Source organism: Elgaria multicarinata, chromosome 6 (genome assembly GCF_023053635.1).
Source record: "Elgaria multicarinata webbii isolate HBS135686 ecotype San Diego chromosome 6, rElgMul1.1.pri, whole genome shotgun sequence".
In the NCBI taxonomy this organism is placed as follows: domain Eukaryota; kingdom Metazoa; phylum Chordata; class Lepidosauria; order Squamata; family Anguidae; genus Elgaria; species Elgaria multicarinata.
Window position 1 is genome coordinate 46,133,440 of NC_086176.1, and position 24,328 is coordinate 46,157,767.

A 24,328-nucleotide genomic window follows, 5' to 3' on the forward strand; every position below is an offset into this window, starting at 1 on the left:
TCCCCAACTTTTTTGGGTTGGCAGGCACATTTGGAATTTTGAGGGAGTGTTGTGGGCACTTTCACAAAATGGCTGCCATGGAGGGGGGGCTTGCTGAATTATGACATGGAGAACATGGAGGGAATGACTGGTCACAAACCACCTATTTCCCAGAAGGCAAACTGATGAGGCTACAGGAAAAGTCAATTGCTGAAGAACCTAAGTACAAGATGTGCGTAGGGTCTGAGGTTCAAAAAAACAACAACCCAGGCTTCTGAATACAAATAAACACAGTGCTGGAGAACATCACTTTGCTTTGCAGCATGCCAGCCTCCCAGTAATTGGAAAAAAATAACACATCTTAAGAAATAAATAAACATTAGGAGAAGCAGGGAGCTTGAGAAGCACCAAGAGAGATGCCCACAGGCATGTTGGTGTCCACGGGCACCACGTTAGAAACCCCAGGAATAAGAATTCTGAATTTTGCATGCATAGTTTACCATGCCTTTCAGGTCTTTCATGTTTTCCCTCAATATTTTGTATACGTTATGAAAAACATTGCATTAAAGCCAATGTGATGTGATTGTATTTAGAGTTTTGTCTTCTTTTTGTGTGGGTTTTTTTTTACCAGTGTGAAAGAGCACACATGTGCATCAGTAAAACACTGCACAAAAAGCACCTCGATGCAATCATATGAGCAACGAAGGAAGACTGTTTTCATTTCTGGATAGTGCTTTATCAGGGCACATGTGTGCATCAAGAATGTAGAGGGTAAAGGAGATACAAATTAACTGGATAGGATGACAGAAAAGGGAATTTCAGCATGTGTCATTTGTATGCATGCAGCACCTGGTGAATTTCCCTCCTCATCACAACAGTTAAAGCTGCAGGTGTGACCAGTTGCAAAAGAGGGCAGGGCTCCTGGAACTTTAACTGTGGTGATGAAGAGGGCATTTCAACAGGTGCATAAAAATGTCACCGGCTGAAATTCCCTTTTCTATACCACTGTTAAAGATACGGGAGCCCTGTCCTCCTTTTCATATGGTCACCCAAGGAACCTAATTATGAGGCAAACTTTGGATGCTCTGAATTATGTTCAGGCATTTTCCTAGTTAAACTGGAATGAACAAGGAGAACAGAGGGCAAAGAAAACCATCAGGACATGATTAAATATTGAGCCAAGTCGTAATGCCCAGAAAACAATGTACTCAAGGCCAATTATATTCTATATAATGCTTTTGTATTGTATGTGCAGTCCTATTCAGGCATGCACCCACTTGTGTGTAGCTAAACTGGGGAGGGGGGTGTAGGTATGCGTGAAAGCCCCTCCCCAGCACCCCCCTGCTTCCTTTGCATGTTGAGCACGACGGTCCGAAGAGGGCTGTGTAAGCACATTCATGCCTTATCAGGATTTCTGATCACAGGAACTCTGTAAGTGCACTCATTTGAATGCTCTTCAGACTTTTGCGCTTACCATGAGAAGGTCTACGCAGAAGCCAGCTGCATGGGGACATTGGGGAAGGGGCTTTTGTGCCCCACCACATCCCCCTACCCAGTTTAACCCTACACGCAAACAGACTCATGCCTGAATAAGGCTTGTGTAATTACTATACACACAAACACACACTCTCTCTCTCTCACACAGGAAATGTTATGTCAAAATGAAAAACAAACAAACACATTCCTATGGCTGGAAAGATCTGGGAGGAGAAGCTGGCCAGAATGTGGTAATCCGTTCTCAGATCTTTCATATAAAAGCCACATTCTGATGTAATCTCTGTCACATCTGTTCCCTAGTAGAGTAAAAACACCACATCAAAATTGGCTCCTAATTGCACATTAAACAGGGATTGACTAAAGACAAATGCCAGCAAGGGTATTGGCAGAGAATCATGACTTAAGATAGAAGTGGTGATCCAAGGAAGCATGATGGGAAGAACTATGCACATACATTCTTTCGTTTATATTCCCCCCTGAAAAAGCTGCTCTTGCACACTCCACAGCAAGATGATTTTTTAAGGCCAATGGGAGTTTAAAACACCATTTGTGATATGGCCGGTGTGGGTTGCAATTTGGAAAAGGGCTATGAAAGCACCACTGGGTGCGTGCTTGTAATCTACTGCATACACATGACCCCATGTGCAAGCATACATAAGCAAGCTTGGCTGATTACAGACATTGTTTCTGACATTACCATTCAATATTTACAGAGTAATCCTTTAGTTCCAAAAAACAGCAGTTACTATTCCAGGACAAGGAACTTGCAGGAGAAGGCAGCATCAGGGGCTTCCTGGTAGCTTCCTGGGACAAAGCAAACAGGAGATGTGGATTTGAAACCTGCCCCAGGGAGCTGGTGAATTGGCAACACATCATTTAGCAAGGCACAGCTTTGAGAGTTGCGCCAGCAAGAGTGATTTTGGATGCCATATTTTTTAGTGAACCAGGAAAGGAAAGCAGAGCCAGATTCTAAGCTTCCAACTGTTAAGGCCTAGTAAGCTCAGACCTGCAAGGAGTCCATTGAAGGGGCCAAAGGTAGACAGTAAGGTCCAAGGCGGACACAGGTCAGTTTCTAGTCAAAAGGACCAGAGGCAGGCAAGAAGTCAAATCCTGAGGGTCGCAACAACCTAGATCTGAAGGCTCGAAGGCAGGACATATCAAAAGAACATAAGAAGAGCTGGATCAGACCAAGGGTCCATCTAGTCCAGCACTCTGTTCATGCAGTGGCCAAGCAGCTGTGGACCAGGAACCAAGAAAGCAGGACACGGGTGCAACAGCACCCTCCTGCCCATGTTCCCAAGCAACTGGTGTATATAGGCTTACTGTCTCATCTATTCATGTTTCATTTTTGTAGTCTTTAATGTTGGAATGCTGTGTTGTTTTGCTGTTATTCTGAAATGGTAGTCTCTCTTGAAAGGTTCGGAAACTGAAAGGTAGGGAGCTTAAATAAATAACTACAGGCCAAAATGACCAATTAAAACCAAGCCAAGCACAATCCTGTATGCTCTGTGTCTATGAAATAACACAATATCAGCACACTGCCATCTCCACCCCACCCCCCACCCCCTGGCTGATCATTTAAAAAAGAACTGAGGGTAAAGATGCATTTGATGTCATGTATAGTTCAGCCTCTAGTTCATCCCGATCATGATACATCCGGGGTAATGATTGTTTAGGGCACTGTCAGGCACCAGACAAATAATAATACTGGTTCTGTGGCAATTCTGGCATGCCTTTCACACACCGTTGATGTTCGGCAAATAATTAAAACACTGACGACCTCAGAGTCTCATAATTCCCCAGTGGAGACATTGTCAGCAGCAGCGTAACTGAGGAAACAGATTGATAATCACAGCAGAAATCTATTCATATTTACTTGTCATGTGTTAATATTTCATTTTCGCCACAGCCAGGGTTGCAAATGAGGCTTAGCAGGCAAACCCTGCGACTCCTCTCAGGCAGCCTGACAGTCACAATACATCAAATGCATGGCTGGCGATTAAATGAAACAGAAGGATGTTAGCCTATTGACATTTTAATCTACTAATGGTTTACTTTTAAGAAATAACCAGCAGCTAAACAGCAGAAGGGAAGGGCAGGGGATGCATTTCGCTTGTGAGAGATCTAAGCCCCTCTGCGTTGCCACAGTCAATTAAAACCCTTTCCAATTCATCCTCAGGCCATTGGCAGATTAGGAGGGCACACGCTGAACTCTGTTGTCTGATTTGAATTTGTTATGGCCACTTGGAAGCCTGGCAACTATGTGATGTTCCTCAAGGAGTGGTCTTCCGTAGAGGTGGAGCGGTTCCCGCTGGTACAACGCAGCAACAAAAAGGGCTGGAGGAAATCCTTATCCAGTCGTGTCAATTATTTTTGCTTGCCTTCACCAGGCATTTTCAGCTTATTCCTTAATTTTGGAAAGCAACCGCGATTTCATTTATAAAATGATTTATATATGATAGCTATCTAACTAACTACCCATCCATCCCCTAGTGGCATATCATTTAGTAGATCTAGTTATGCCTATTGATTTTCAGACACCAGCCTATGTGCTGGGTTTGATTTATAAAGCCCCGCATGGCTTGGCCCTTCCATGCCGCACAGATCAATCAAGAGTGCCCTCGACTCAGGGTGGGGGTTAATCTGTTATATCCACTGCATGAATAAAATCTAGTGGCTGGTTCTTATAATGAACCCCAGAGCATATGTTACAATTTCTTATGGAGAGCTTAATCTCCACTTAGGAAAGAGTGCATCTGCTGAAAGCATATTGTTGTAAGATTGGGATTTGAGAGACGCAAGGGTTAATGGCATCAGGATGACTGCAAACATTTCTGAAGGACCTGTGGTGCTGGCTAAGTTGCAGAAAAGATATATTGGGGGTGTCTATATTCCGTTGCTTTGCAGCTGCTTCTCCCCCAAACCCTGCAGCATTGGTGCTGCAGGGCACGAATGCTAAAACTGGAAGGCAGGAGGGACAATGGGCTTTCCGGAGGCCCTCCTGCTTGTCAAGCCTGCCCCCTGCCCAATTCCCTGCATTCCAGGGCTTACCCTGGACTGGGACCCGCTCCTGGGAAGACCCCCGAACTGAAGCCAGCACTGACAGATGGGAGAAACAATGTGGTGGCCTCACAGCAAAAGTCGTGGTAAAAGGACATCATGAAAAAGAGCAGGTTTGAAGGAAAAACACTGCTGTGGCTGCGAGTTGGCAGCTGCGTCATACAAGCAATGCAGCGCCACTGCACAGCTACTAAGGGGTAGTAGGGCATATTTCCCTAACAATTTCCATTGTTAGGGAAATTACACGTAACTGACCCGCAAATGTGACAAAACACCAATAATTCTCCAGTGATCTCCTTCCAAAGGAAGACAACCCTGGGTAAGCACTGGACCCATAGGATAGCCATGTGTCCTATGTTACAGAGGACAATCTTCAGTTTGAAGGGATTATCAGAGGAAGGTCTTCTGTTTGAAGGCATCCTGTGCATGTCCAGTCCAAGCCCATTTGATTCATAACGTATCATAAGACAGAAGAGTAGAGGTCTTGAAGTTGCCCATCAATGCTTAGCACCTGGGCAGCAGACTGAGCAGGCCTACAGGTCACCTGCTCACAGTATTTTGCACTAAGGTGAGTTGTACTGTGTTCCTATTTAAATGAGAGACACTATTTCCAAATTCAGATCTGCACATATAAAAGAGCAGATGCAAATTGTATGTACATCTGTGTCCTCTTTCTGCTTTTTTGGGGTTGATGCCTAAGTGGCTACCCTACCCCTGCATCTCCTCACCACTCAGAGAAGTAGGGTAGGCATAACAATATGAAATCCTACACAAATACACAGATGGGGCATCTATTCCATCTACTGGGTTCACACAATCCTGGGTGCAAAAGAACCCATTGTTGGTATTTTCCCTACTCATGCGTACCAGTCGTATGGATTAATTTTACATAATTACCGATGATGCAGTGTGGCTTGTGTTGTTCAAACATGGTGAACGGTACAGTGATGGTAGCGTCCATATTATATCTATTGCAAGTTGTGGGTTGTAGAGTGAGTATGAAGTCACCCCCCTCCACACCATGTTCCAGATTGGGACAACACAGGAATCCACACTGCATCATCAGTAATAACGTAAAACACTGTCACACAACTGGCATGCACAGGAGTAGGGAAAGAACCAATGATGGGTTCTTCTTTTACCCCCGCTATCATGCCAACCCAGCCTGTTCAATTTCTATACTCACGACAAGAAGCACATTCATGCCATACTCAGTACGTTATACATTATTTCCTACTAGGAGATTGCAATGTTAGGAGATTGCAATGTTTTAATTGTAGGAGATTGCAATGTTTTAATTGACCCTGAATTACTGTTTTCAGATACTGGTTTGAGTTTCCCAAAAGTTGCTGATTTCGGGCTTATGGAATGATGTGCTCTCCTGTTCTTCAGGAGGCATAAATGCATTGAAAGCCCAACATCCATAAAGGATGGAGAAAGCAATGCATTGCCTCTAGGGTGAGCTCAGGTGATGTTTGCTCATTCCTTCCCCCTTCCAACTAAACGATGACCATTGGACAAGACAGCTTCAGCTGTTGGGCAGTATAGAAGTGTAATAAATAAATAAGAGGGATGTGCTTTTGATGGAGTTCTACAGATCTGGGTTTAGATGTACAGCCTGTTCTGGATGGAGGCAAGCACCTCCTGAAGGACCAGGTATGATGCTCGGGGTGTTCCTGGGGTGGTAGCCAGGAGTGCTTTTGGCTAGCTTCTCTTATCCAGCTGCAGGCTTCCCTAGAGAAATCAGACCTAGCATCGACCAGTTATACCCCAGTTATACCTAGCCTGGATTACAGTGCTCCCTTTGTCTGGTTGCCTTTAAAGCCAGCAAGGAACTGGAGCTACAATGCATCTGTCACAAGGTTGACTGAAGCCCAGAGACCGGGTTGTATAACTCTGATCTTCTACTGACTACACTGGCTGCCTAACTTTTCTGGGCTCAACTTAAAGTGCAGGTATTAATCTTAAAGCCCTAAATGCAGTGGTGGAGTGGTATAGTCATAAGTGCAGGCACTCATCATGATGGTCTCCATAGCCACACCACACAAGGCAAGTCCAAAACTGCAGGCAGCTGTGTTGATCCATATCAGCAACCCAGTTCTAGGAGTTTTCTCCACCAGCAACAGAGTTGTAAAGTGAATTGTTCTTAATTGCCCATTTGAGACTAAGGCCACAGCTAGACCTAAGGTTTATCCTGGGATCATCCAGGGTTCGCCCCTGCTTGAGCACTGGATCCCCTGTGGGTCACCTAGATGAACAGGTTTGACCCCTGGACAATCCAGGGATGAACCTTAGGTCTAGCTATGGCCTAAGACACCTCAAAATACTTTGCATGGAACAATACATGGAACAATACATTGATGCTTGGAAAATTCATTTCCTGGCAGCTTCTGTGAGGATTGCAGCTAAGCTCAGAGGGATCAGGGAAATGGAAGGTGTGGGTGGCAGATGGCATCAGAGTCCGTGCTATTAAAAAAATGCTGAGTCTTCATCCCTGCAAGCTTTGGCTCTGCTACACCACTGCCTAAATGGCCTGGGATCTAGAGCTTAACTCCCGTATGAACCAGCCCAAAGCTTCGGAATCCTGCTTGTTGTCTTGTCACTGAAAGAGGTTGTATGGGCAGGTGTACAGGCCAGGGCGTTTTTAGTGGTGGCACCAAAGTGTTGGCATGCCTCCTCCCCTAGTAAGTTCCAGTGAAGGTGTGTGGCAACATGGGGAACCTTGGAGGGTTTGAACCAGATTGGAGGTTCTGCACCCCTTCTCTGAGTGCTTAACACGCTGACAATCTCTAGGTTGTATTTGTGCTGCCATCTCCTGGTGCTCCTGCTGAGAAACCTGAGACAAGACTTGACAATGGTGAAGATGTACTTTCAAATAAAGCCTAGAATCAAGAGGAGGCTTGATTCTCTTCTTCCAAAAATCTGGGGCTCAGCAGCCCACTGTTTAACAATCAGAACAACAAAAGGCCCCCAGCCCATGCAGGTCAGCTCATGGGGTGCAGCAGCGGGTAACTGATTCCACCTCCCTGGCCACTCTTTTCCACCTGGCTCAGGTTGGTGTCTCAAAAACCAAGTTGTTCCTGCAAGGCTGCAGTCTGCCCATGGGTGCCGCAGAGTGTCACACGGAAGCTTTTCAAAGCAAAGATGCCTAAATTGCTGCTTGCTGTTGACTTTCCAGGGCTTCGCACAATATTCTGTGCTCTTTTATGGCTATTACAACAACCAGAGAACAATCGGGTGGCTGAAGTTCCGAATGCCTTTGTCCTACTTTTTGGTTGGCGTTGGCAGCATCGCCTACAGTTTCATGGTTGTCATCCGCACGTAAGTTTCTTCTGGTGTGACTGTACTAACGAATGAGAAACATATTGTCTGATTGATCTGTGCCTGTTTGTTTATTCATTGCTAGCTGACGTAGCTGGCTTCACAAGAATTACAATAACCCTTAGTGTGATACAGCAAAGCCTTCAAGCAAAGTTCTGCACTGAGCAGAGTTGACCCATCTGAGTGAAGCCACAGCTGCTGGCCCTACTAGGCACAGCTACCACCATGGTGCACCCCTAGAGCCGCTAGAAGGAGGAAGGAGTCTGAACACTCTGTTCTCCGCGGGAATAACTCTGGCTTCAAACCCTCTTGACCGGAAAGCTATGGACTGGATGGGGATGAAGGTGGAACTTCAGTCTTCAAACTGATGGACACATTTAAATGAATTAATCTCAATCTGTTTTTCACCAAATAACCCCGAACTGCACTTTTACCTAACTGCTAGACCACTCTATCCTTCCTGTTCCATCCCTAAGGCTCTTGGCAGTTCACAGTGATTTAAACCTAAATGCATAAAATCAGCTCTCTCTGAGCATTTTAATTTTTTTTTAATAAAGACCCCCCCACCAGATCGCAAAAGATTAAAATTCAAATGTAACCATTTCCCAGCGTCAGCTTAATGACAACCCAAAAAGGAAGATTTGTGGAAGGCCTTTCCTGAATATTGTTATATTAATACATTTTCCTTGAGTCACATCTTCAACAGCAGGACGGATGAGCCTTGGTTGCCAGAGGGGTGGGTGGGAGGGGATGGAAACTGAGCAGGACGTCCTGAATTTATTTTGCTGTTATTTATCATTTAAAGCCAAAAACTATTTATTTATTCATACTGGATAGAATTTCACAGTTTGGGAGAGTTGGGGGAAAGAACTTCTACTAAAATAGCTTCACATTTTCCTCACAGCAAAAAAAGTGTGAATCAAATGTGTAACCAAGGCAGTAGTGATGTCAATGTTTCTTTTCTTTTTTGACAAAGCTTCCTATCTACTGTAGTGCCAAGTAACACCCAGAAATTACAATCCTTCCTCTTTATCTTCCCTTGCAAAGGCAGGGAGTGGGATGGCTGGGATGGGGTGGGTGGCAGGAAGGAACGGCAGGAATATATGGTGAAGAATCATAACTCACAATGAATAGTAAATGGCTTATCTGCAAGAATTGAAATGGTCAGCTTATGCTTCCTTGAGCAGTTGTTTTCGAACATTAGTACCATGAGGTGTAAAAAGAATTAATGTGCTATAGAAGAAAGTATAAACTCCACATGTGCTTTCTCCTTGAAAATCATGTTCAGATGTTGATTGCCACCCAGGGTGGCTTCAAAAAGCCACTGTGGTTTGTGGCATGTGACAGGTGCCAACAGGTGCCCGTTCTGTAACCTACCCCCTTTCGTAGGTTATTGTGTTGGCCAAACAAACTGAGGGTGGGTTGCTGTCGTGATGAACAAATCACCCAGATGCCATGAGCTGATTTAGGGTTGTGGGTGGTTTGTTAATCATGCCAACAACCCCCCTTCACGATGTTCAGATGATACAGGGGTGGGTGGGTTACAGAATGGGCTCCCATGGGCACTGGCACATGCCACAAACCACAGTGGCTTATTTAAGCCACTGTGGGTGGCAACGATCATCTGAACCTGGTCAGTTCACATGTCATGGTTAGCCACCATGGATTAAATCCAGCCACAGGGCACCACAATGCACACCAGCCAACATTTTGGATATGGAAGCTTCTGCTGTCTGGGTTCCCATGATATGACAAGCCGTCACTGACATATTTAAAATGTGGCCCCACGGGTGGCTTACTGTGATGGCCCAAAGCTTGGTCCCACCATTCTTTGCCACAGTATGAACTAAAGAGGACTTTCCCTCATTTATACATTCTGCCACATGCAGTGCCGCCGTACACACTGCTAGAAGTCCAAAAATATCAGCCATACTTAAGATATTAAATTCAAAGCTGTAGAGACTGGTTTCATAGTCACTTTGGGCATGATAAGAGAAAGGGCTGTAGCTAGGAATGGGCTGATCTATCAAGCTAGGTTTTTCTTAGGTCCATTCCATTTTGTTGACATCGGATTGCTTCTTCTTTTTTTATACTCCACATGAAAATGTGTACATACTTTCATGCGCCATTTTCAAAATATGCACATATTTTGTACATATTTTATTTCAAATGTACGCATTTTTGTAAACGCTTTTTCAAGAGTGTGTATGGGTTTTTTTTGCAAGCAACTGTTCCATTGGATAAAGTGTTTTTGTGTGCATTTCCCCAAATACACAGGGTTTGTTTTTTTGTATGTACTGTTTCCAACGAATGCATTTTTGTGTGTGCATTCTTCCAAATACATGAATTTGGATATGCATTTTGGGGGATGTGTAAAAATATTACAACTTCAGGGACATTTGCATTTCAATGTCTAGCTGTGTTCCAGTTCATGTTTAAATTTGAGAGAGGCCTTATAGGGTACATATGGGCTGTGGGCCACAGGTTATGTACCCCTGCCCTACACACACACACACACACACACACACACACACACACACACTGAGAATGAATATGGTCAAAGGGTACAATATGACTGGATCTCTTTGTTTATGACCCTGAAATACATTGACACTAGACCTGCAGTCTCTTCTCTTCCCAAGGGGATGGGCCCTGGCTCAGCGGTAGAACATCTGCTTTGTATGCAGAAGGTCCCAAGTTCAATCCCTGGAGAGCTGCTGCCAGTCAGTGTCCGTAATACTGGGCTAGATGGTCCAATGATCTGTCTCAGTATAAGGCAACTTCCAATGTTCCCAAGTATGCTTGATTAAGAGACTAAATAAGTAAATAAATAAATTCACTGCAGAAGTTACACATTTCTGACCCAGTTATGATGGAGCCATTAAAAATATTTCTTTGATACTGTATTTGTGAAGATTCTTCCTACAGAATCCTCCCAGGGAATTATTGCTGAGTAGCTGCCAGTCACCCAGCTTTGTTTTGTTTTGATTTTTTTTTTAATCCTTGCAGTGCAATCCCGGAGGGCAAAACAAAAGGAATACCCTTGGGTGAACATGTTCTGTATGTGCTAAATTTCCATCTGGCCACAAGATAATCTTGATCTATATTTAGATAACCTTAACAGTAAATCCTCTTATATTCTTTGGCTGGTTGATGATTTCACAGAAAACAATATGATCAGTGCAAAACTCCAAATGTAATGGCGGGCGTTGTGTTTGTTTGGTTATTTCCCCCCCTGCAATTGCCTGAATAGATAGCAGGAGAGACAAAGGGAAAAGGCATTGACATTACATGGACAGAAATCATTACAGTATAAATCAACCGTCAACATTTCCATCTTTCTATTTCTGAGCCCAAGAGAATTACCTTTCGGTCTTAATTCTGGTGACGCAAGGTGTGATGTGACATTATTTTCATTCTCTTTGGGATACGTCCCAGTTTGTGAAGTTACATCATTTTCTCCTGCTCAAACCCAATTAATTTCAATGACATTTGAAAAATGCTGGGTGTTGTCAAGGGCTTCAAGCTGTGACACCCAGTCCTATACATTCCAGAGGGACTGTGGTGCAGTGGTAGAGAATCTGTTTTGCATGTAGAAGGTCCCAGGCTCAATTCCAGGTATCTTCAGTTAAATGGATCAGGGAGCAAGTGATGGGGAAGAGCTCTGTCTTGGAGGGCTACTGCATGCCAGAGTAGACAATACTGAGCCAGATGGACAAAAACTCTGCCCTGGAATAAGACAGCTTCCTCTGTTCTTTTACTCAGAGGTATGTTCCACTGTATTCAGTAGAGCTTATTCCCAGAAAAGGGAATATAGCATTGCAGCCTATATTAGTTTAATCCATTAGATAAATCAACGAAACTGTTTAATCCATAGATTAATCAACTAAACTTTTTGATTGATGGGGCTCAATTAATTGGTGTGGCATTTGTTTATGGTAACTTATCTTATACTTCATTCAATTCTTAAAAAGGCACTTATATATTGAAATTCTGGCAATATGCAAATACAATTAAATTTAATTGATTGATTAAACAATCAGTCAAAGGCAGTTGATTAATCAGTTCAAACATTTTAATCAGTTGACAGCCCTTATAAACTGAAGAACACCTTACTCCTCCACTCTCTCCTAAGGTATTCTCAGGAATGCTTAATATATTTTTAAAAAATTGTTTAAAATATCATGTTATGAAACCTGTTTTTGGCCTTTTCAGAATGGCAAAGAATGCACACGACGATGGCGGTGGAGATGATACAAGTTTTAACTTCAGCTGGAAAATGTTCACCAGCTGGGATTACTTGATTGGCAATCCTGAAACAGCAGATAACAAGTTTGCATCGATTACAACGAGCTTTAAGGTAATATATGGCCCGCTGCTTGCTCAGTCTGATATCAAGCATTTAATAATATCTTGTCATGGGATGGGGGGGGGTGTACATTGGGAAAAGCTCCATGGTGTCTGTGAATCTGAGCTGCATCAGTTCTATGACGCAGCTGCAGATTCGTAGCCACCACAGGGCTTTTCCGCGAAGCTGCGCTTTGAAAATCTCAGGGACTTAGCCCAACTTTTTCAGTGGAAGCGAGGTCAGTACAGCTCTTCTGTCATCTGACCTCCCTCCAGGGCCGATCCAGGGGGTGGGTGGTCCTGATGGAAGGCAACCAGTTATTGGTTGCCTTCCACCAGGAAGGGGGGGCTCAAGTACCCAGATGATTGCTGGAAACCCCATGCTCCCTCCTTGGCATTGGGATTACCTTACACCACCCCAGTAAATAAAACCATGGGGTTTGAGGGGAGGGTGGTGCCAACTCAGCACCATGAAGACAGCCCCAGGGTTACAGAGTTGTAAACATGGTAAATCTATACAATGAAGTTGCAAATAATATCAGAGGCTTAGGGCATGTCTAGATGTAGGGAGGGGAAGGGGAAGATCTCGTGATATGGTGATGGCTAGATCCTCCTCCTCAGTCCACACATGGTGCGTGGCATCCTGGGAGGAAGAGGATGTTGCACTCACCATTTTGTGTTTTTTAATCGAAAAAGAGTGCACGAGTGCTCCTGCGATAAAGGTAGGGTGTTGTTTTTTTAAAAAAGTATCCTGCTCCCTCCCTCCCACCCCCGATGGGCATGGAGCTCCTGAGGAGCCCTGTGCCCGGTTCCTGGCTCCTCACATTTACTTGCAAGGAGCCAGAAGAAACTGGGATGGCCGCCCACACGTCCTGCGGTCTCGGGACAATCCTGAGACTATTTATTTATTTATTTTATTTATTAAACTTATATACCGCTCCCATAGCCAGGGCTCTCTGGGCGGTTTACAGAACTATGGGAAAAGTCAGGATTAAAGCCATCCAGGTTATCCTGAGGAAAGGGAGGGATCATCCCTACCTGCCCCCAGGATCCCCTGTGCATCATGTGGATGCACAAGGATGATCCAGGGGCAATCCCCAGGATAACGAGTTGTGTAGACATGCCCTTAGAGCTAGATAACCATAACACAGTCCATAGCAGCAGACTTTAAAGAATGTCTTCCAAACAGGAACGTTGTTACGATTTGCTTAAAGACCATAAGAGACAAAGCCTAGTGGTCTTTCCATGAGGCACTGGGAGAGTTCTACAAACTTGGTTCCAGCTCTGATAAGGCTCTGTCCCAAATCCCACCCAGCCAAACCCCTCAAGCAAAAGTGACACAGAGCAAATCCTCGTAAGAATGTCCACAGTGAGGACATTGAAATACTTTGGCCCTGGATCATGAAGGCTTCCATCATGATCCTTCTCGGTTTGCTCACTTACAATGAAACGTGTTTCTTGTTTGTTTCTAATAAGTACAGGAAGCAATTGTGGAAGAACAGGAGAGCCGGAAAGAAGAGAACATCCACTTGACCCGATTCCTGAGGGTTCTTGCGAATTTCTTCGCCTTCTGCACCCTGGCCGGAAGTGGTTATCTCATCTACTTTGTTGTGAGGCGATCCCAACAATTTGCTTTGGAAGGCCTTGAAAACTATGGATGGTGGGAGAGAAATGAAGTTCGTTCCAGCACACTTTGCTTTCTAAAATAGATGTAATTAGAAGACATGGGCCTAGAGTTGTCAGGGTGCTTCCAGGCGGAGGGTTCTTAGTGCTAGCAGTCGGAAGGCATTGTGCAGATGTTCCATCTTTTTCTCTTTAACAGATCTTCTGCATTAAGGGGGGGAAAGCAGAAGAAGTGGTAAGAAAACATGGGAGGGTCACGAGTAAAAGACAACGATGCCTGGACCCCTTGTAAACCTCCATGAAGGAGGCAGGTCAAGGACACCCTAAAAGCCTCATTTAGAAGTACCCATAATTACGAGTTGGAAAACAAATTGATCAAAAGAGAACTCCAAATTTTGTCTGCGTAATTTACCAACAATAATCACTTTGATTAATCAGGGGAATAGTGGCTGCACATAGATTGTGTAAAACTGAATTCGAGGAACAGAAAATCTCCATCACAAATTTTTTGGGGGGTGTCCTTCTTTAGGCTCAGCTATGCCAGGCTGCTATGAATTACTCAGCTTCCCTTCCAAAGTGGACATATAGAAATTTACAATTACAAGTTATTCATTGGGTTTGGAACCGGACTAAATTAGACTGTGACCCAATACGTGTCTACTCCAGGGGACCCTCCGGAGGAGATTTGGAGGGCACGTGGGAGGGGGGACTGCAGAGGGGAAAAAGAGGACCCAGAAGTCCCATTCCACAGGTGGCATCCCTGTGCTAGCAGAACAAGGCCTCTGGATCCAAATCTCCAGAAGCCTGCAGAGGTCCCTGGCATAGAGGAGGCTGATCCTTCAGAGGAATCTGGCCCAGGGGGGTGCTAATTTTTTTGGGGGGGGGGCATTCATAATGCAGGCTGTGTGTTTATGTTTTTGTTTTAGATTCCTTCCATTTTAATTTGTTGTTGCATTGCTATTTTAGCATGCTGTTTTACTGATATTTTATCAAATGCTTTATTACATTTTTTTATCAGTGTATTGTTGTTAACCAATAATTTGTTGTAAGCTGCCTTTATTTATTGATATTTATTCCAAGTCAGGATATAAATGCTTAATAATAATAAGAATAAATTTATTTCTTACCTGCCTCTCCCTCTGGATCGAGGCGGGAAACAACATAGAATTCAAAAATATTATAAAATACATAAAACTGATTAAAACATATAAAACTCATACATTATTAAAATAACAGCCAGACATTTTAAAATTTGACTGGGTAAGCCTGCCGGAAGAGATCTGTCTTTGTTTTTTTTTTATATTCAGAAAATAAATAAAATACGCCAGGTAACAAATTCGGATAACATGAGAAGATCTTTAAAAACCTCATTGAGTTCGCAGTAGACAAAGTGATAATGTATTACAACTGTGTTATTCTGAGGTCTTCAGCTATTTAGCCACTGCTCATTTTGAATTCTATGTAAGCTTTGCAACTGCAATGAATAAATAACCCCCTCCCTCTAATTATTCTGCTAATTATGTAAAAATGAAAATATGTTAGCATGAAAGATAGCCTTTTATAGTTGCCTTCTGCAGCAGGGATGTTAGACAAGGCTGTTATTACTGCACACATAGCGTGGGAAGGGAGAGCATGATTTATATGCACTAAGCAGTTCATTCGTAATGAATATATCATTTTAATGGCAAGCAGTCAGGATTAAACATTCTTTATGGAGCTGGCAAGCTGGAGAATGGTTAGAGCTAGTGTTTAGACTTGGCTGTAATCTCAGCCTTGTTTATTAAAAAGCGTAATGTCACTTCGAAGCTGAGAAATCACAGTGGCTTTATAGACAATAATTTCCCAGCTTGCACAGTCTGCTGCTAAGGATTTCGCTTGATGGTGGTTAACCTCTTTTTCAGAAGATGCATTCTCAGCTATTGTTACTGGTTCATTGGTACTAGGGACTAGATTACTAATTATTAATGAGACTAATTCATTTATTAATTCATTCATCACAGATAAAAATGTAGGTGTTTAGTCTAGAGTAATTCCATATGGAAGAATGTTTAGCTCTGATAGTGTCCAGATATATATCTCCCCCACCCTTGATATTTTAATTGCATTTTTAAAAAATAAATAATATAGCCAAATAAAACAAAATAAAAATATAAATCCAAAGAAGAACTGAAAGTACAATATAAATGCATAACAAAAACTGAACATTGTAATTAATTAAGACAGATCTTTGTTGAATTAATAATTATACAAAATCCTTAATTGTTCTTCCAAAAGATCTGCCTTGACTTATTTATTTATTTATTTATTTATTTCCATAAATAAATAAATACTATATAGAAAATCTGCCAGCTATTCCGACTTGCTGTAGACCTAGATGGGCCAATTTGTGGAAGGAATTACGGAGTCCAGGTGGCTCCTCCCCACAATTGGATTCCTCTGACATCCTTAATCAAGGCAGAGGGACGGTCACCTCAGATGCTGGGAGGCAGCAGCAAAGTCTTGGAGGTGAAAGTTGTGTGCCAGGCAGCCTCCCTGCATCTGCTAAGCTAGCTTGCTGCCTTCACAGTGGAGGATACTGTCCCATGGTCAGTATTGGAGTAAGATTCAACTGCCAGTCCAGTCGGCTTTTGTATATGGGATGGAAAGGGGAGCCATCTTATTCTTTGCTTCAAGCTTCAAAATGTCTTGGGCCAGGCCTGCTGCTGTGTTTTTCCACCCAACTCCTGAACTTGTTCAGTAAACTTGTCCATCAAGGCTGAATCCCATACTCTTGGGTAACACTGAGCAAGCACAAACAGATTATTACTTTCCCCATCTTGGGCCAGGCATTGTAACTAAGGAGATTTTCCAAACAATAAATTATTTGTTTGTGTTATATAGCTGAGCTTCCCTCCCAAACAATCCATATCCCTGAAGTATCTCCTTACTAAAATAATCTCCGTTAGACATTTCATTTAGTCACTGGCTGAAAGTGAGGCAGAGAACAAGTAGCTCTCATTAATTCGCTTGAAGTCCCCCTAGTCATCATGGCTCATTTTATTCGGTTTTTATTTCTGCACATTTTAAAATAGCACATAAGCCTTCTTCAAGTGCTTTGAAAACATCACACAGTCAGGCTATCCCCAAACCCGGATGTCCACTCATCGGGGATGGATGTATGAAGGGCATAAGCGTGTGCAGCTCATTTCATTAGAGTGTGTACCTTAAAGACCCGACTGGAGCGGAGGAGGGGAAAACATGCTTTCTCCCCCCCCCCCCCCGCTCCAATCGATTCGAGCTATGGGTGGAGGAAAAGCACACTTTCCAAGGCATATTTCCCGTCCTCCTTAAAAGCCCCAATTCCAGCAGGGGGGGTTTCAGGAAAGCAGAGGTAACCACAGAAAATTAGGGTGTGCCTGGGTACACCCAGCACACCCCATGCACATGCCTTTGATGAAGGGTAACCCCTCCATGAAAGCAAGCTGTTCTTACACAGGGGCTCTCCTTCAGATGTCAGCACTTAATGTGTAGACATCAGAGTGCAGTGCTAGCCTGGCTGCGCAACATTTGAGGGAGGGTCAGCAATCCAGTCCCTCTCCTTGCCTAGGCATGGACCTCCTCAGGGCATGTAACATGTTAAGGGGGCTAAAGTATCCTGCAGATATGAAAATAAGTACCAAATAAGAAAACAGATGGCCATAGTTTTATTCCCGTTGAACATGCGTATCTTAGAGTAAAAATCACCGTTGTGTTACATCAGTTAAAAGCAGTGGAATGACGTATGAGCGTGTAATGGGATTTTTTAAAAACCTTGTTTGCAATCCCCACAGGTGAACATGGTCATGTCCCTTCTGGGAATGTTCTGCCCCACTGTATTTGATGTCATCAGTGCCCTGGAAAACTATCACCCTCGAATAGCTCTCCGATGGCAGCTGGGACGCATCTTCGCTCTTTTCCTGGGCAACCTATATACGTTCATTATTGCTCTCATGGATGAAATCAATCTCAAGGCAAGTAAGACGCAGGTTCCACCAGTCTGATGTTTTGAACTCCAGAAGGTTATGAATACGTTCCAGTGAAACCAGTAGAACATATTAGTAGAGACAAACTTGTTTCAGTTACAATTCTGACTAGCTGGGCTGCTCCCAAGATGGAGGGCTCCTTGCAGTAGAAATCCAAAGACATTGTGCAGCTCTTCTGTCTTTTCCTCCTTTGTGGATTTTTTGAGGGTAAGGAAAAAAGATTGAAGAAGTGGCGAGAAAGCATGAGAGGGTTGCAAATTGAAAATGGCATCGTCTGGAGCCCCTGGGGAAAAATATATATCTGTGAATGAGGCAGGGCAATGACACAATGAAAGGCTCATCTGGATTGGGGACATCATGTTTTGAATTCTTCTGTTGCTAAATGTGAAAGGCTTCACCAATGTGTCCTGCCTAGAAGGAAGAAAAGTCTTTTTCGGGGGAGAGGATGTGAGTCCAAATAAATAAATAAATAAATAAATAAATAAATAAAAGACACAATACAGCTGCAAAAAAACCGGACAGACACAATATAGCTGCAAAAGTAATTCACCAACAACTGGCCATCAAATTCATCCTCATCAAACGACCTACATCATATTATACATAGTCACCCGAAACAATCTTGGAAAATGCAGGTCATAAAATATAGTGGGACAGAACAATTCATACGGACAAGACAGCACCTTGCAACAGACCAGACATAACAGTTATAGACAAAAAAAGAAAAGAAAAACACAATACCTTATCGACATAGCAATACCTAATGACAAAAAATGCTTTAGAAAAGGAAGAGGAGAAGAGAGAAAAATATGCATCACTGGCCATGAACAATAAAGAGCTATGGCAACAGGAAAAGGTCACAATTATCCAATTAGTCACATCAGTCACTAGCATCCCATCAAAAAACTATAGAGAGCCTTCAGAAACTGGGCCTGCCAAAATACATCCACACCAACATCCAGAAAGCAGTCATACTTAAAACTTGTTCAATAGTCAGGAAATTCCTGAATCAGTAAAAGACAGCATGATCTGGCAAAGCCTGTCATGTCTGTCTAGAAACACTGCCACAAGCAAGAAAATATAATAATAATAATAATAATAATAATAATAATAATAATAATAATAGTAATAGTAATTTCAATTTATACCCTGCCTATATAACAAAATACCCTAGACAGCATACAAAATTAAAACAATTAAAACATGATAAAAACAATCAATAAAATACCATGAGTAGCATAAAAATAGTGAAAACAATTTAAAATGATAAAACAATCAATAAAACCATTCAGCATAAAGAACAATATATAACAGTCAGCAATAAGATTCCAAAAAGGGAAGACCTGCCAGAATCATACAGTCTTCAGTGCCTGCTTAAAGACATTCAAAGAGGTCAGCAGGCGCATTTCAACCGGCAGGTCATTCCACAGCTGAGGAGCGGCAGAGGAAAAGGCCCTCTGGCGTGTGAGTGCCGATCTCACATTAGGCAGTCGCAGCAGATGACTCCCCAAGGCCCTTCAGTGGTAGGCTAGAATACCGGGGAGGAGGCACTGCCTAAGATACTGTGGACCAAGACCATGTAGGGCTTTAAGGGTGAGAACCAGCACTTTAAGATTTTAAAACCAGTATTATATGGTTTCCAGGGGATGTCCCAGAGATGATGATGATGATGATGATGATGATGATGATGATGATGTACATAGTTTCTAGACGGGATCCATGTTAGTCTATGGGCCTTGCTAGACCAGGCGTTAGCCCGGTGCGAGGACTGTGCTCGTCCCTGTGCATCCAAACCACACACAGGGGATCCCGGCCTCAGGCAGGGGTCATGCCGCCCTGGCACCGCGCTAATGGGAACTGCTGGTAGCGTGGTTCTTCCCGTGGTCCCGGCCTCAGGTCGGGCTGAGGCCAGGACCGCGGGCATGTAGCCAGGTCCGCCACTTTTCCTGGCTACCAGATTTACTCCTGACTAGCCGGGAAAAGCAGCGGACAGGCCGCAGTGCTCCACAGGATGGGTGGGATCGGACTTCATGGGTGGTGGGGGCGGAGAACGGGGCCTGGGTGGGTGGGCGGGGATTGGACTTTGTGGGGGGGGGGTGGATGGGAACAGAGAATTAAAAAAACAAAAAACCCTACTTACCTTTTGTGGCTCCTGCCGCTTAAAAAAAAATTAAAAAATGGCAGCCGCGACGGTTCTCCTCCAGAGCTCTTCGCGGCTCCCGTCTGAATAAGGGCGAGATCTCGCGTTATTCCTAACGTGAGATCTCCCCTCCTCTCCTCCGGATTATCACACAGGTCTAGCAAGGCCCTATGTTGTGACCAAGTATGTTGTGGCACCTTAAAGACTAACACATTTATTATGGCATGTTATGGACCAAAGTGCACTTTAAGAGATGCATGAAATGTTATCCTCAGTTGGCAGATGTGTGTGTTAGGGCTCATCTACACCAAGCAGGATATTCCACTATGAAAGCGGCTTGGAAGCGGTTTATAAAAGGCAGGAGCCACACCAAGCAGGATATACTGGTATGAAAGTGGTATATGGTATGTCTCAATGGGCCCCAACAGTTATCAATGCATTTCAATACCACTACAAAGCAGTAGTGTGGCTCCTGCCTTTTATATACCACTTTCATAGTGGAATATCCTGCTTGGTGTAGATGAGCCCTTAGATAGATAGATAGATAGATAGATAGATAGATAGATAGACATGGCTGAGTGGGGTGGGGGTGGGGGTACTTCTCCACTTCATTTTCTTCTGACCTTACTGCTACAATTCTCCTCTCCAAACATATAATACAACACACACACACACATACACACCCCTGCAGTAAGAGAAGGAGGAATTCATGCAGCTGATGAAGTGGACTCACATCCACAAAAGCTTAGCTTATGCCATAATAAAGGTGTTAGTCTTTAAAAGGTCACAAGATTCTTCTGTTGCTTTTGATACATTATCTCAATAATCCTTTCAATACCTGTCTAAGGTAATAATCAGTACTATTACTCCAATGATAGGTCAGTATTATTGTTCCCATGTTGTACATGACGAACTGAGGGGTGAGTGAAACCAGCTTTCTTAATTCAGCCTATGAACTTCATTAGAGAAATCAACTAAACGTTGGACTTCTAAGTTTATAGTCAGTTTCTTTGCTACAACCCTATCCTAGTTCTGTGTGATATGAGCTAGTTGGGTTTGTGCTGTTGGGCTGAAGGAGAAAACTCGTGTTTAATTTTTCCCAGCTGGAAGAAGAGAAGATTGTGGTGCAGAACATGACCATTTGGTTAACCAACTTGTACAATGGGACAATTCCAGAAAACGTCACTGGTCCTCCCGTCCATGTGAACCTTGCAGATGTCCCGAGAGGCCCGTGTTGGGAAACCATGGTTGGTCAGGTAAGGCTGTGAGACTTTGGGAATGATGCTTGCTTCCTTATACTCATAAGAATATGACCTCGTGGTCTCAGCTTCTCATACCATCCTTCGTTATGCCTGGAACTGCAGAGCGCTGAACCTGTGCACAGCATGGGCTCTTGTTTCATCCTCACAACTGGAAAAAAGCAGCAAGGATGTTTTGCCACTTTCTCAGTCCAAATCCACAGCCCTTTTTGACCCATCTCACTCTGCCTGATGGTAGGGCCGGCCCAAACATTTTCTCCTGGTTAACATGGAATGGCTTCTCACTGGGCACCAGACAGCGCTCAGCCCCACATTGAACTGAGGTGATCCAGTCATGCTTTCTTGGCTCATGGCACAGGATCAGATCATACACTCTAATTCCCCTGGGGATGCTACTGAAAAAATCTCTCCGTGTTGCGTGATTCCCACTGCCCTGCCTGTAATGTTTACAAGTGTCCAGCTTGGCCATGACATCGTTAAGGGGTGCAGAACCTCAGGCCTGGGGGTCAAATCTGGCCCTCCAAGAGTCCCAATCAGTCCTTCCTGGAGGCCCCAGCCCTTTCCCTATCTGCATACTCTTGGGTGGTTTTCCAGCTTTTGTGACACTTCCCCCCATTCTGAAAGCTTTGAATGGCTTTCCTATGGCCATAGGCATGCACAGCTCATTTCCTTAGGGTGTGCACTTTAAAAGCCACAACTGGAGCAAAGGAGGGAAAAGCACGCTTTCTCGCCGCCCCCACCCCCCAGCCCCAACTCGAACAATGGGGGGTTGGAAAGCATGCTTTCTGGAGCCTCCAGAAAGTGTGTAGTTCCCTGGGGATGCTAATAGTGGCCACACTTTCCCATCCTCCTTAAGAGACCAATTCAAGCAGTGGGGTGTGTGGGAAATCAGAGGTGGCCCTGGGAAATTAGAGTGTGCCTGGGCACACCCTGTGTGCACACCTATGCCTAAGGCTTAGTTACTGGCAGCAAAAACTTTGAGCTAAAATATGCTGGTATTTGGGGGCATTTTGGCCCTGCACCTTTTGCCTTTGGTCCTGTGCACCACTGGAATGCGGCCCCAAAGAGTTTCTCCAAAATGGGATTCAGCTCTTGTGCAGAAAGAGGTTTTACACCCGTGATCTACTACAACACACAAGAAATTTAATCACTTCTGAAAAATAGAATGGCGAAGGCTATGGAGAATGTTATGTATTCTATATTTTTGAAATTTTACAGAAACTGGTAAGATGATTCTGCTGACAAAACACTTTTCAACACTATACTTTAAGAGTTTACATGAAGAAGCTGATGTTCTTTTATAATATCCCGATGGCCAGTTTGAAACAATGGGTTGTATCCAATGTTAGTCCTATGTAGAGTAAACCCATTGAAATGAATGGGAGTTAGTTGTGATGCTGTTCTTTTGGTGTTTGCCAATAGAAAAGACAACCCAATGCACTGCTTCTTCTAAAAAATGGAAAACATTGTTTCTGCAGGAATTTGTGCGGCTAACAGTCTCTGACACTGTGACGACCTACGTCACCATTTTAATTGGAGATTTCCTAAAAGCTGTCTTTGTCAGGTTTTTCAATTACTGTTGGTGCTGGGACTTGGAATATGGCTTTGTAAGTATTCAACTTCTTCTTGTCTCATACTTTCTGGTTTTCTTTTTTAGTACTATTCTAAGAAATCTGTCCTGAAATTATCATTATGATCAATTGTTACTGTATGCAGCACTATAGTATGTGAAGAGTTCTGTATTGAATGAATAGGAGATGGGCCAGGTTCACAACCCTGAGCAATGTAACTTGGGCACTTCAATCCTTCTTTAGGAATGTAATGCTATGAGCTGATCTTTAGTGGAATAATACTGCATGAGAAAACCTCCTTCAAAGTTAAAAGCCTGGTATTCAAATCTTTATTGGAAGAACTCCATGTTCAAAAGCCAACTCCAAAAAAGATTTGTATTGTATGGTGTCATGAATGGGACTTAAGGGATTTTCTACATGAGGCCTTTAACCTGCACCTTCTTTGGCTCCTTTACATATATTTTTTTCTGGGGGTTTCCTCTCTTCCTCTCCATAAGTTCCATTACACAACCACTGTGGTGTAGCCCTATTGCACAATAACACTACATTTCTATAATGCCGTTCAGAAACAATACTAGACTTTCCTGTTTAGGAAATTCCTCGGAAATGACCATGTGTAAGAAATGATGAGTGCACAGTAAATGCCATGGGTAGAAAGGCTCTAAGGGTCAAAACAGACATCCAAGGTGCTTTTGGGGACAGGATTCAGCATCGTATATAGCTCCTTTAGAGTTCTGGCTGGTTCTGATTAAAACCCAGAATGGATTCACAGCCCCACAGAAGTCAGAGCCACCAGCCTCCACTGGTTATAGTCATGGGAGTGGGCAGGAAGAGATTTCAGGTTGCACTGGGGTGGAATGAGGCAAGTTCCCATTCATACACATACACACACACACTTCCATTCATGCAGCCATGCCCCATTCACACGTCCCATTCGTACACAAGGGTTCAGCACCCTGGATAGCTCCTTTAGAGCTTTTGCTGGTTCTGACTAAAGCCCAGGATGGGATCAAAGCTCACCGAAATCAGAGCCACCAGCCTCCACCTCATGATTGTCCCTTCTAATCCAAATGTCCTGGTGCTTCGACCCTATGAGCCTTTGTTCCAGGACACCACTGCTTCTGGCTCAAGCCATTCTTGGTGCTAATATTCTTAATGAGAGCCATGAAAGATTCCGTGATAGGCAGCACCTTGCCTTTACTTTATCAGCACATTGTTTGTTATTTGTGCAGTGCTAACAAAGCATTTGCCTTTTAATGGCGCCAAATGAGCCCAGAATGATTGATTAATGCCTTATTCGAGGCGTAACGACTCTATGATTCGCTCAGTTTCTAACATCACAATTAAGAAAGTATTATACACCAAGGGATTCTGACAATCTTTGTGCTGGTCCAACAACACAGAACATCTGAGCCCAGGCAGGCATTTTAGGTTTATTACAGACAATAACTTTTTTGGCAGGGCTCCTGTGGTGGGTTTATTTGCAGCAGTGTGAAAAGCAGAGATTCAGCAGATGGACTTTTCCCCAAG

General features: G+C 43.6%; 1 protein-coding gene across 1 annotated transcript in view; it reads left to right on the forward strand.

Moving 5' to 3' along the window:
- TMC1 (transmembrane channel like 1) overlaps positions 1-24,328 on the forward strand; it is a 126,920-nt gene that overhangs the window by 90,837 nt on the left and 11,755 nt on the right. The window contains exons 9-14 of the mRNA XM_063128759.1: positions 7,715-7,857; positions 12,073-12,217; positions 13,686-13,880; positions 17,637-17,816; positions 21,072-21,224; positions 22,706-22,834. Coding sequence (XP_062984829.1) covers positions 7,715-7,857; positions 12,073-12,217; positions 13,686-13,880; positions 17,637-17,816; positions 21,072-21,224; positions 22,706-22,834 — 945 coding nt within the window. The remainder of the gene's footprint in view (positions 1-7,714; positions 7,858-12,072; positions 12,218-13,685; positions 13,881-17,636; positions 17,817-21,071; positions 21,225-22,705; positions 22,835-24,328) is intronic.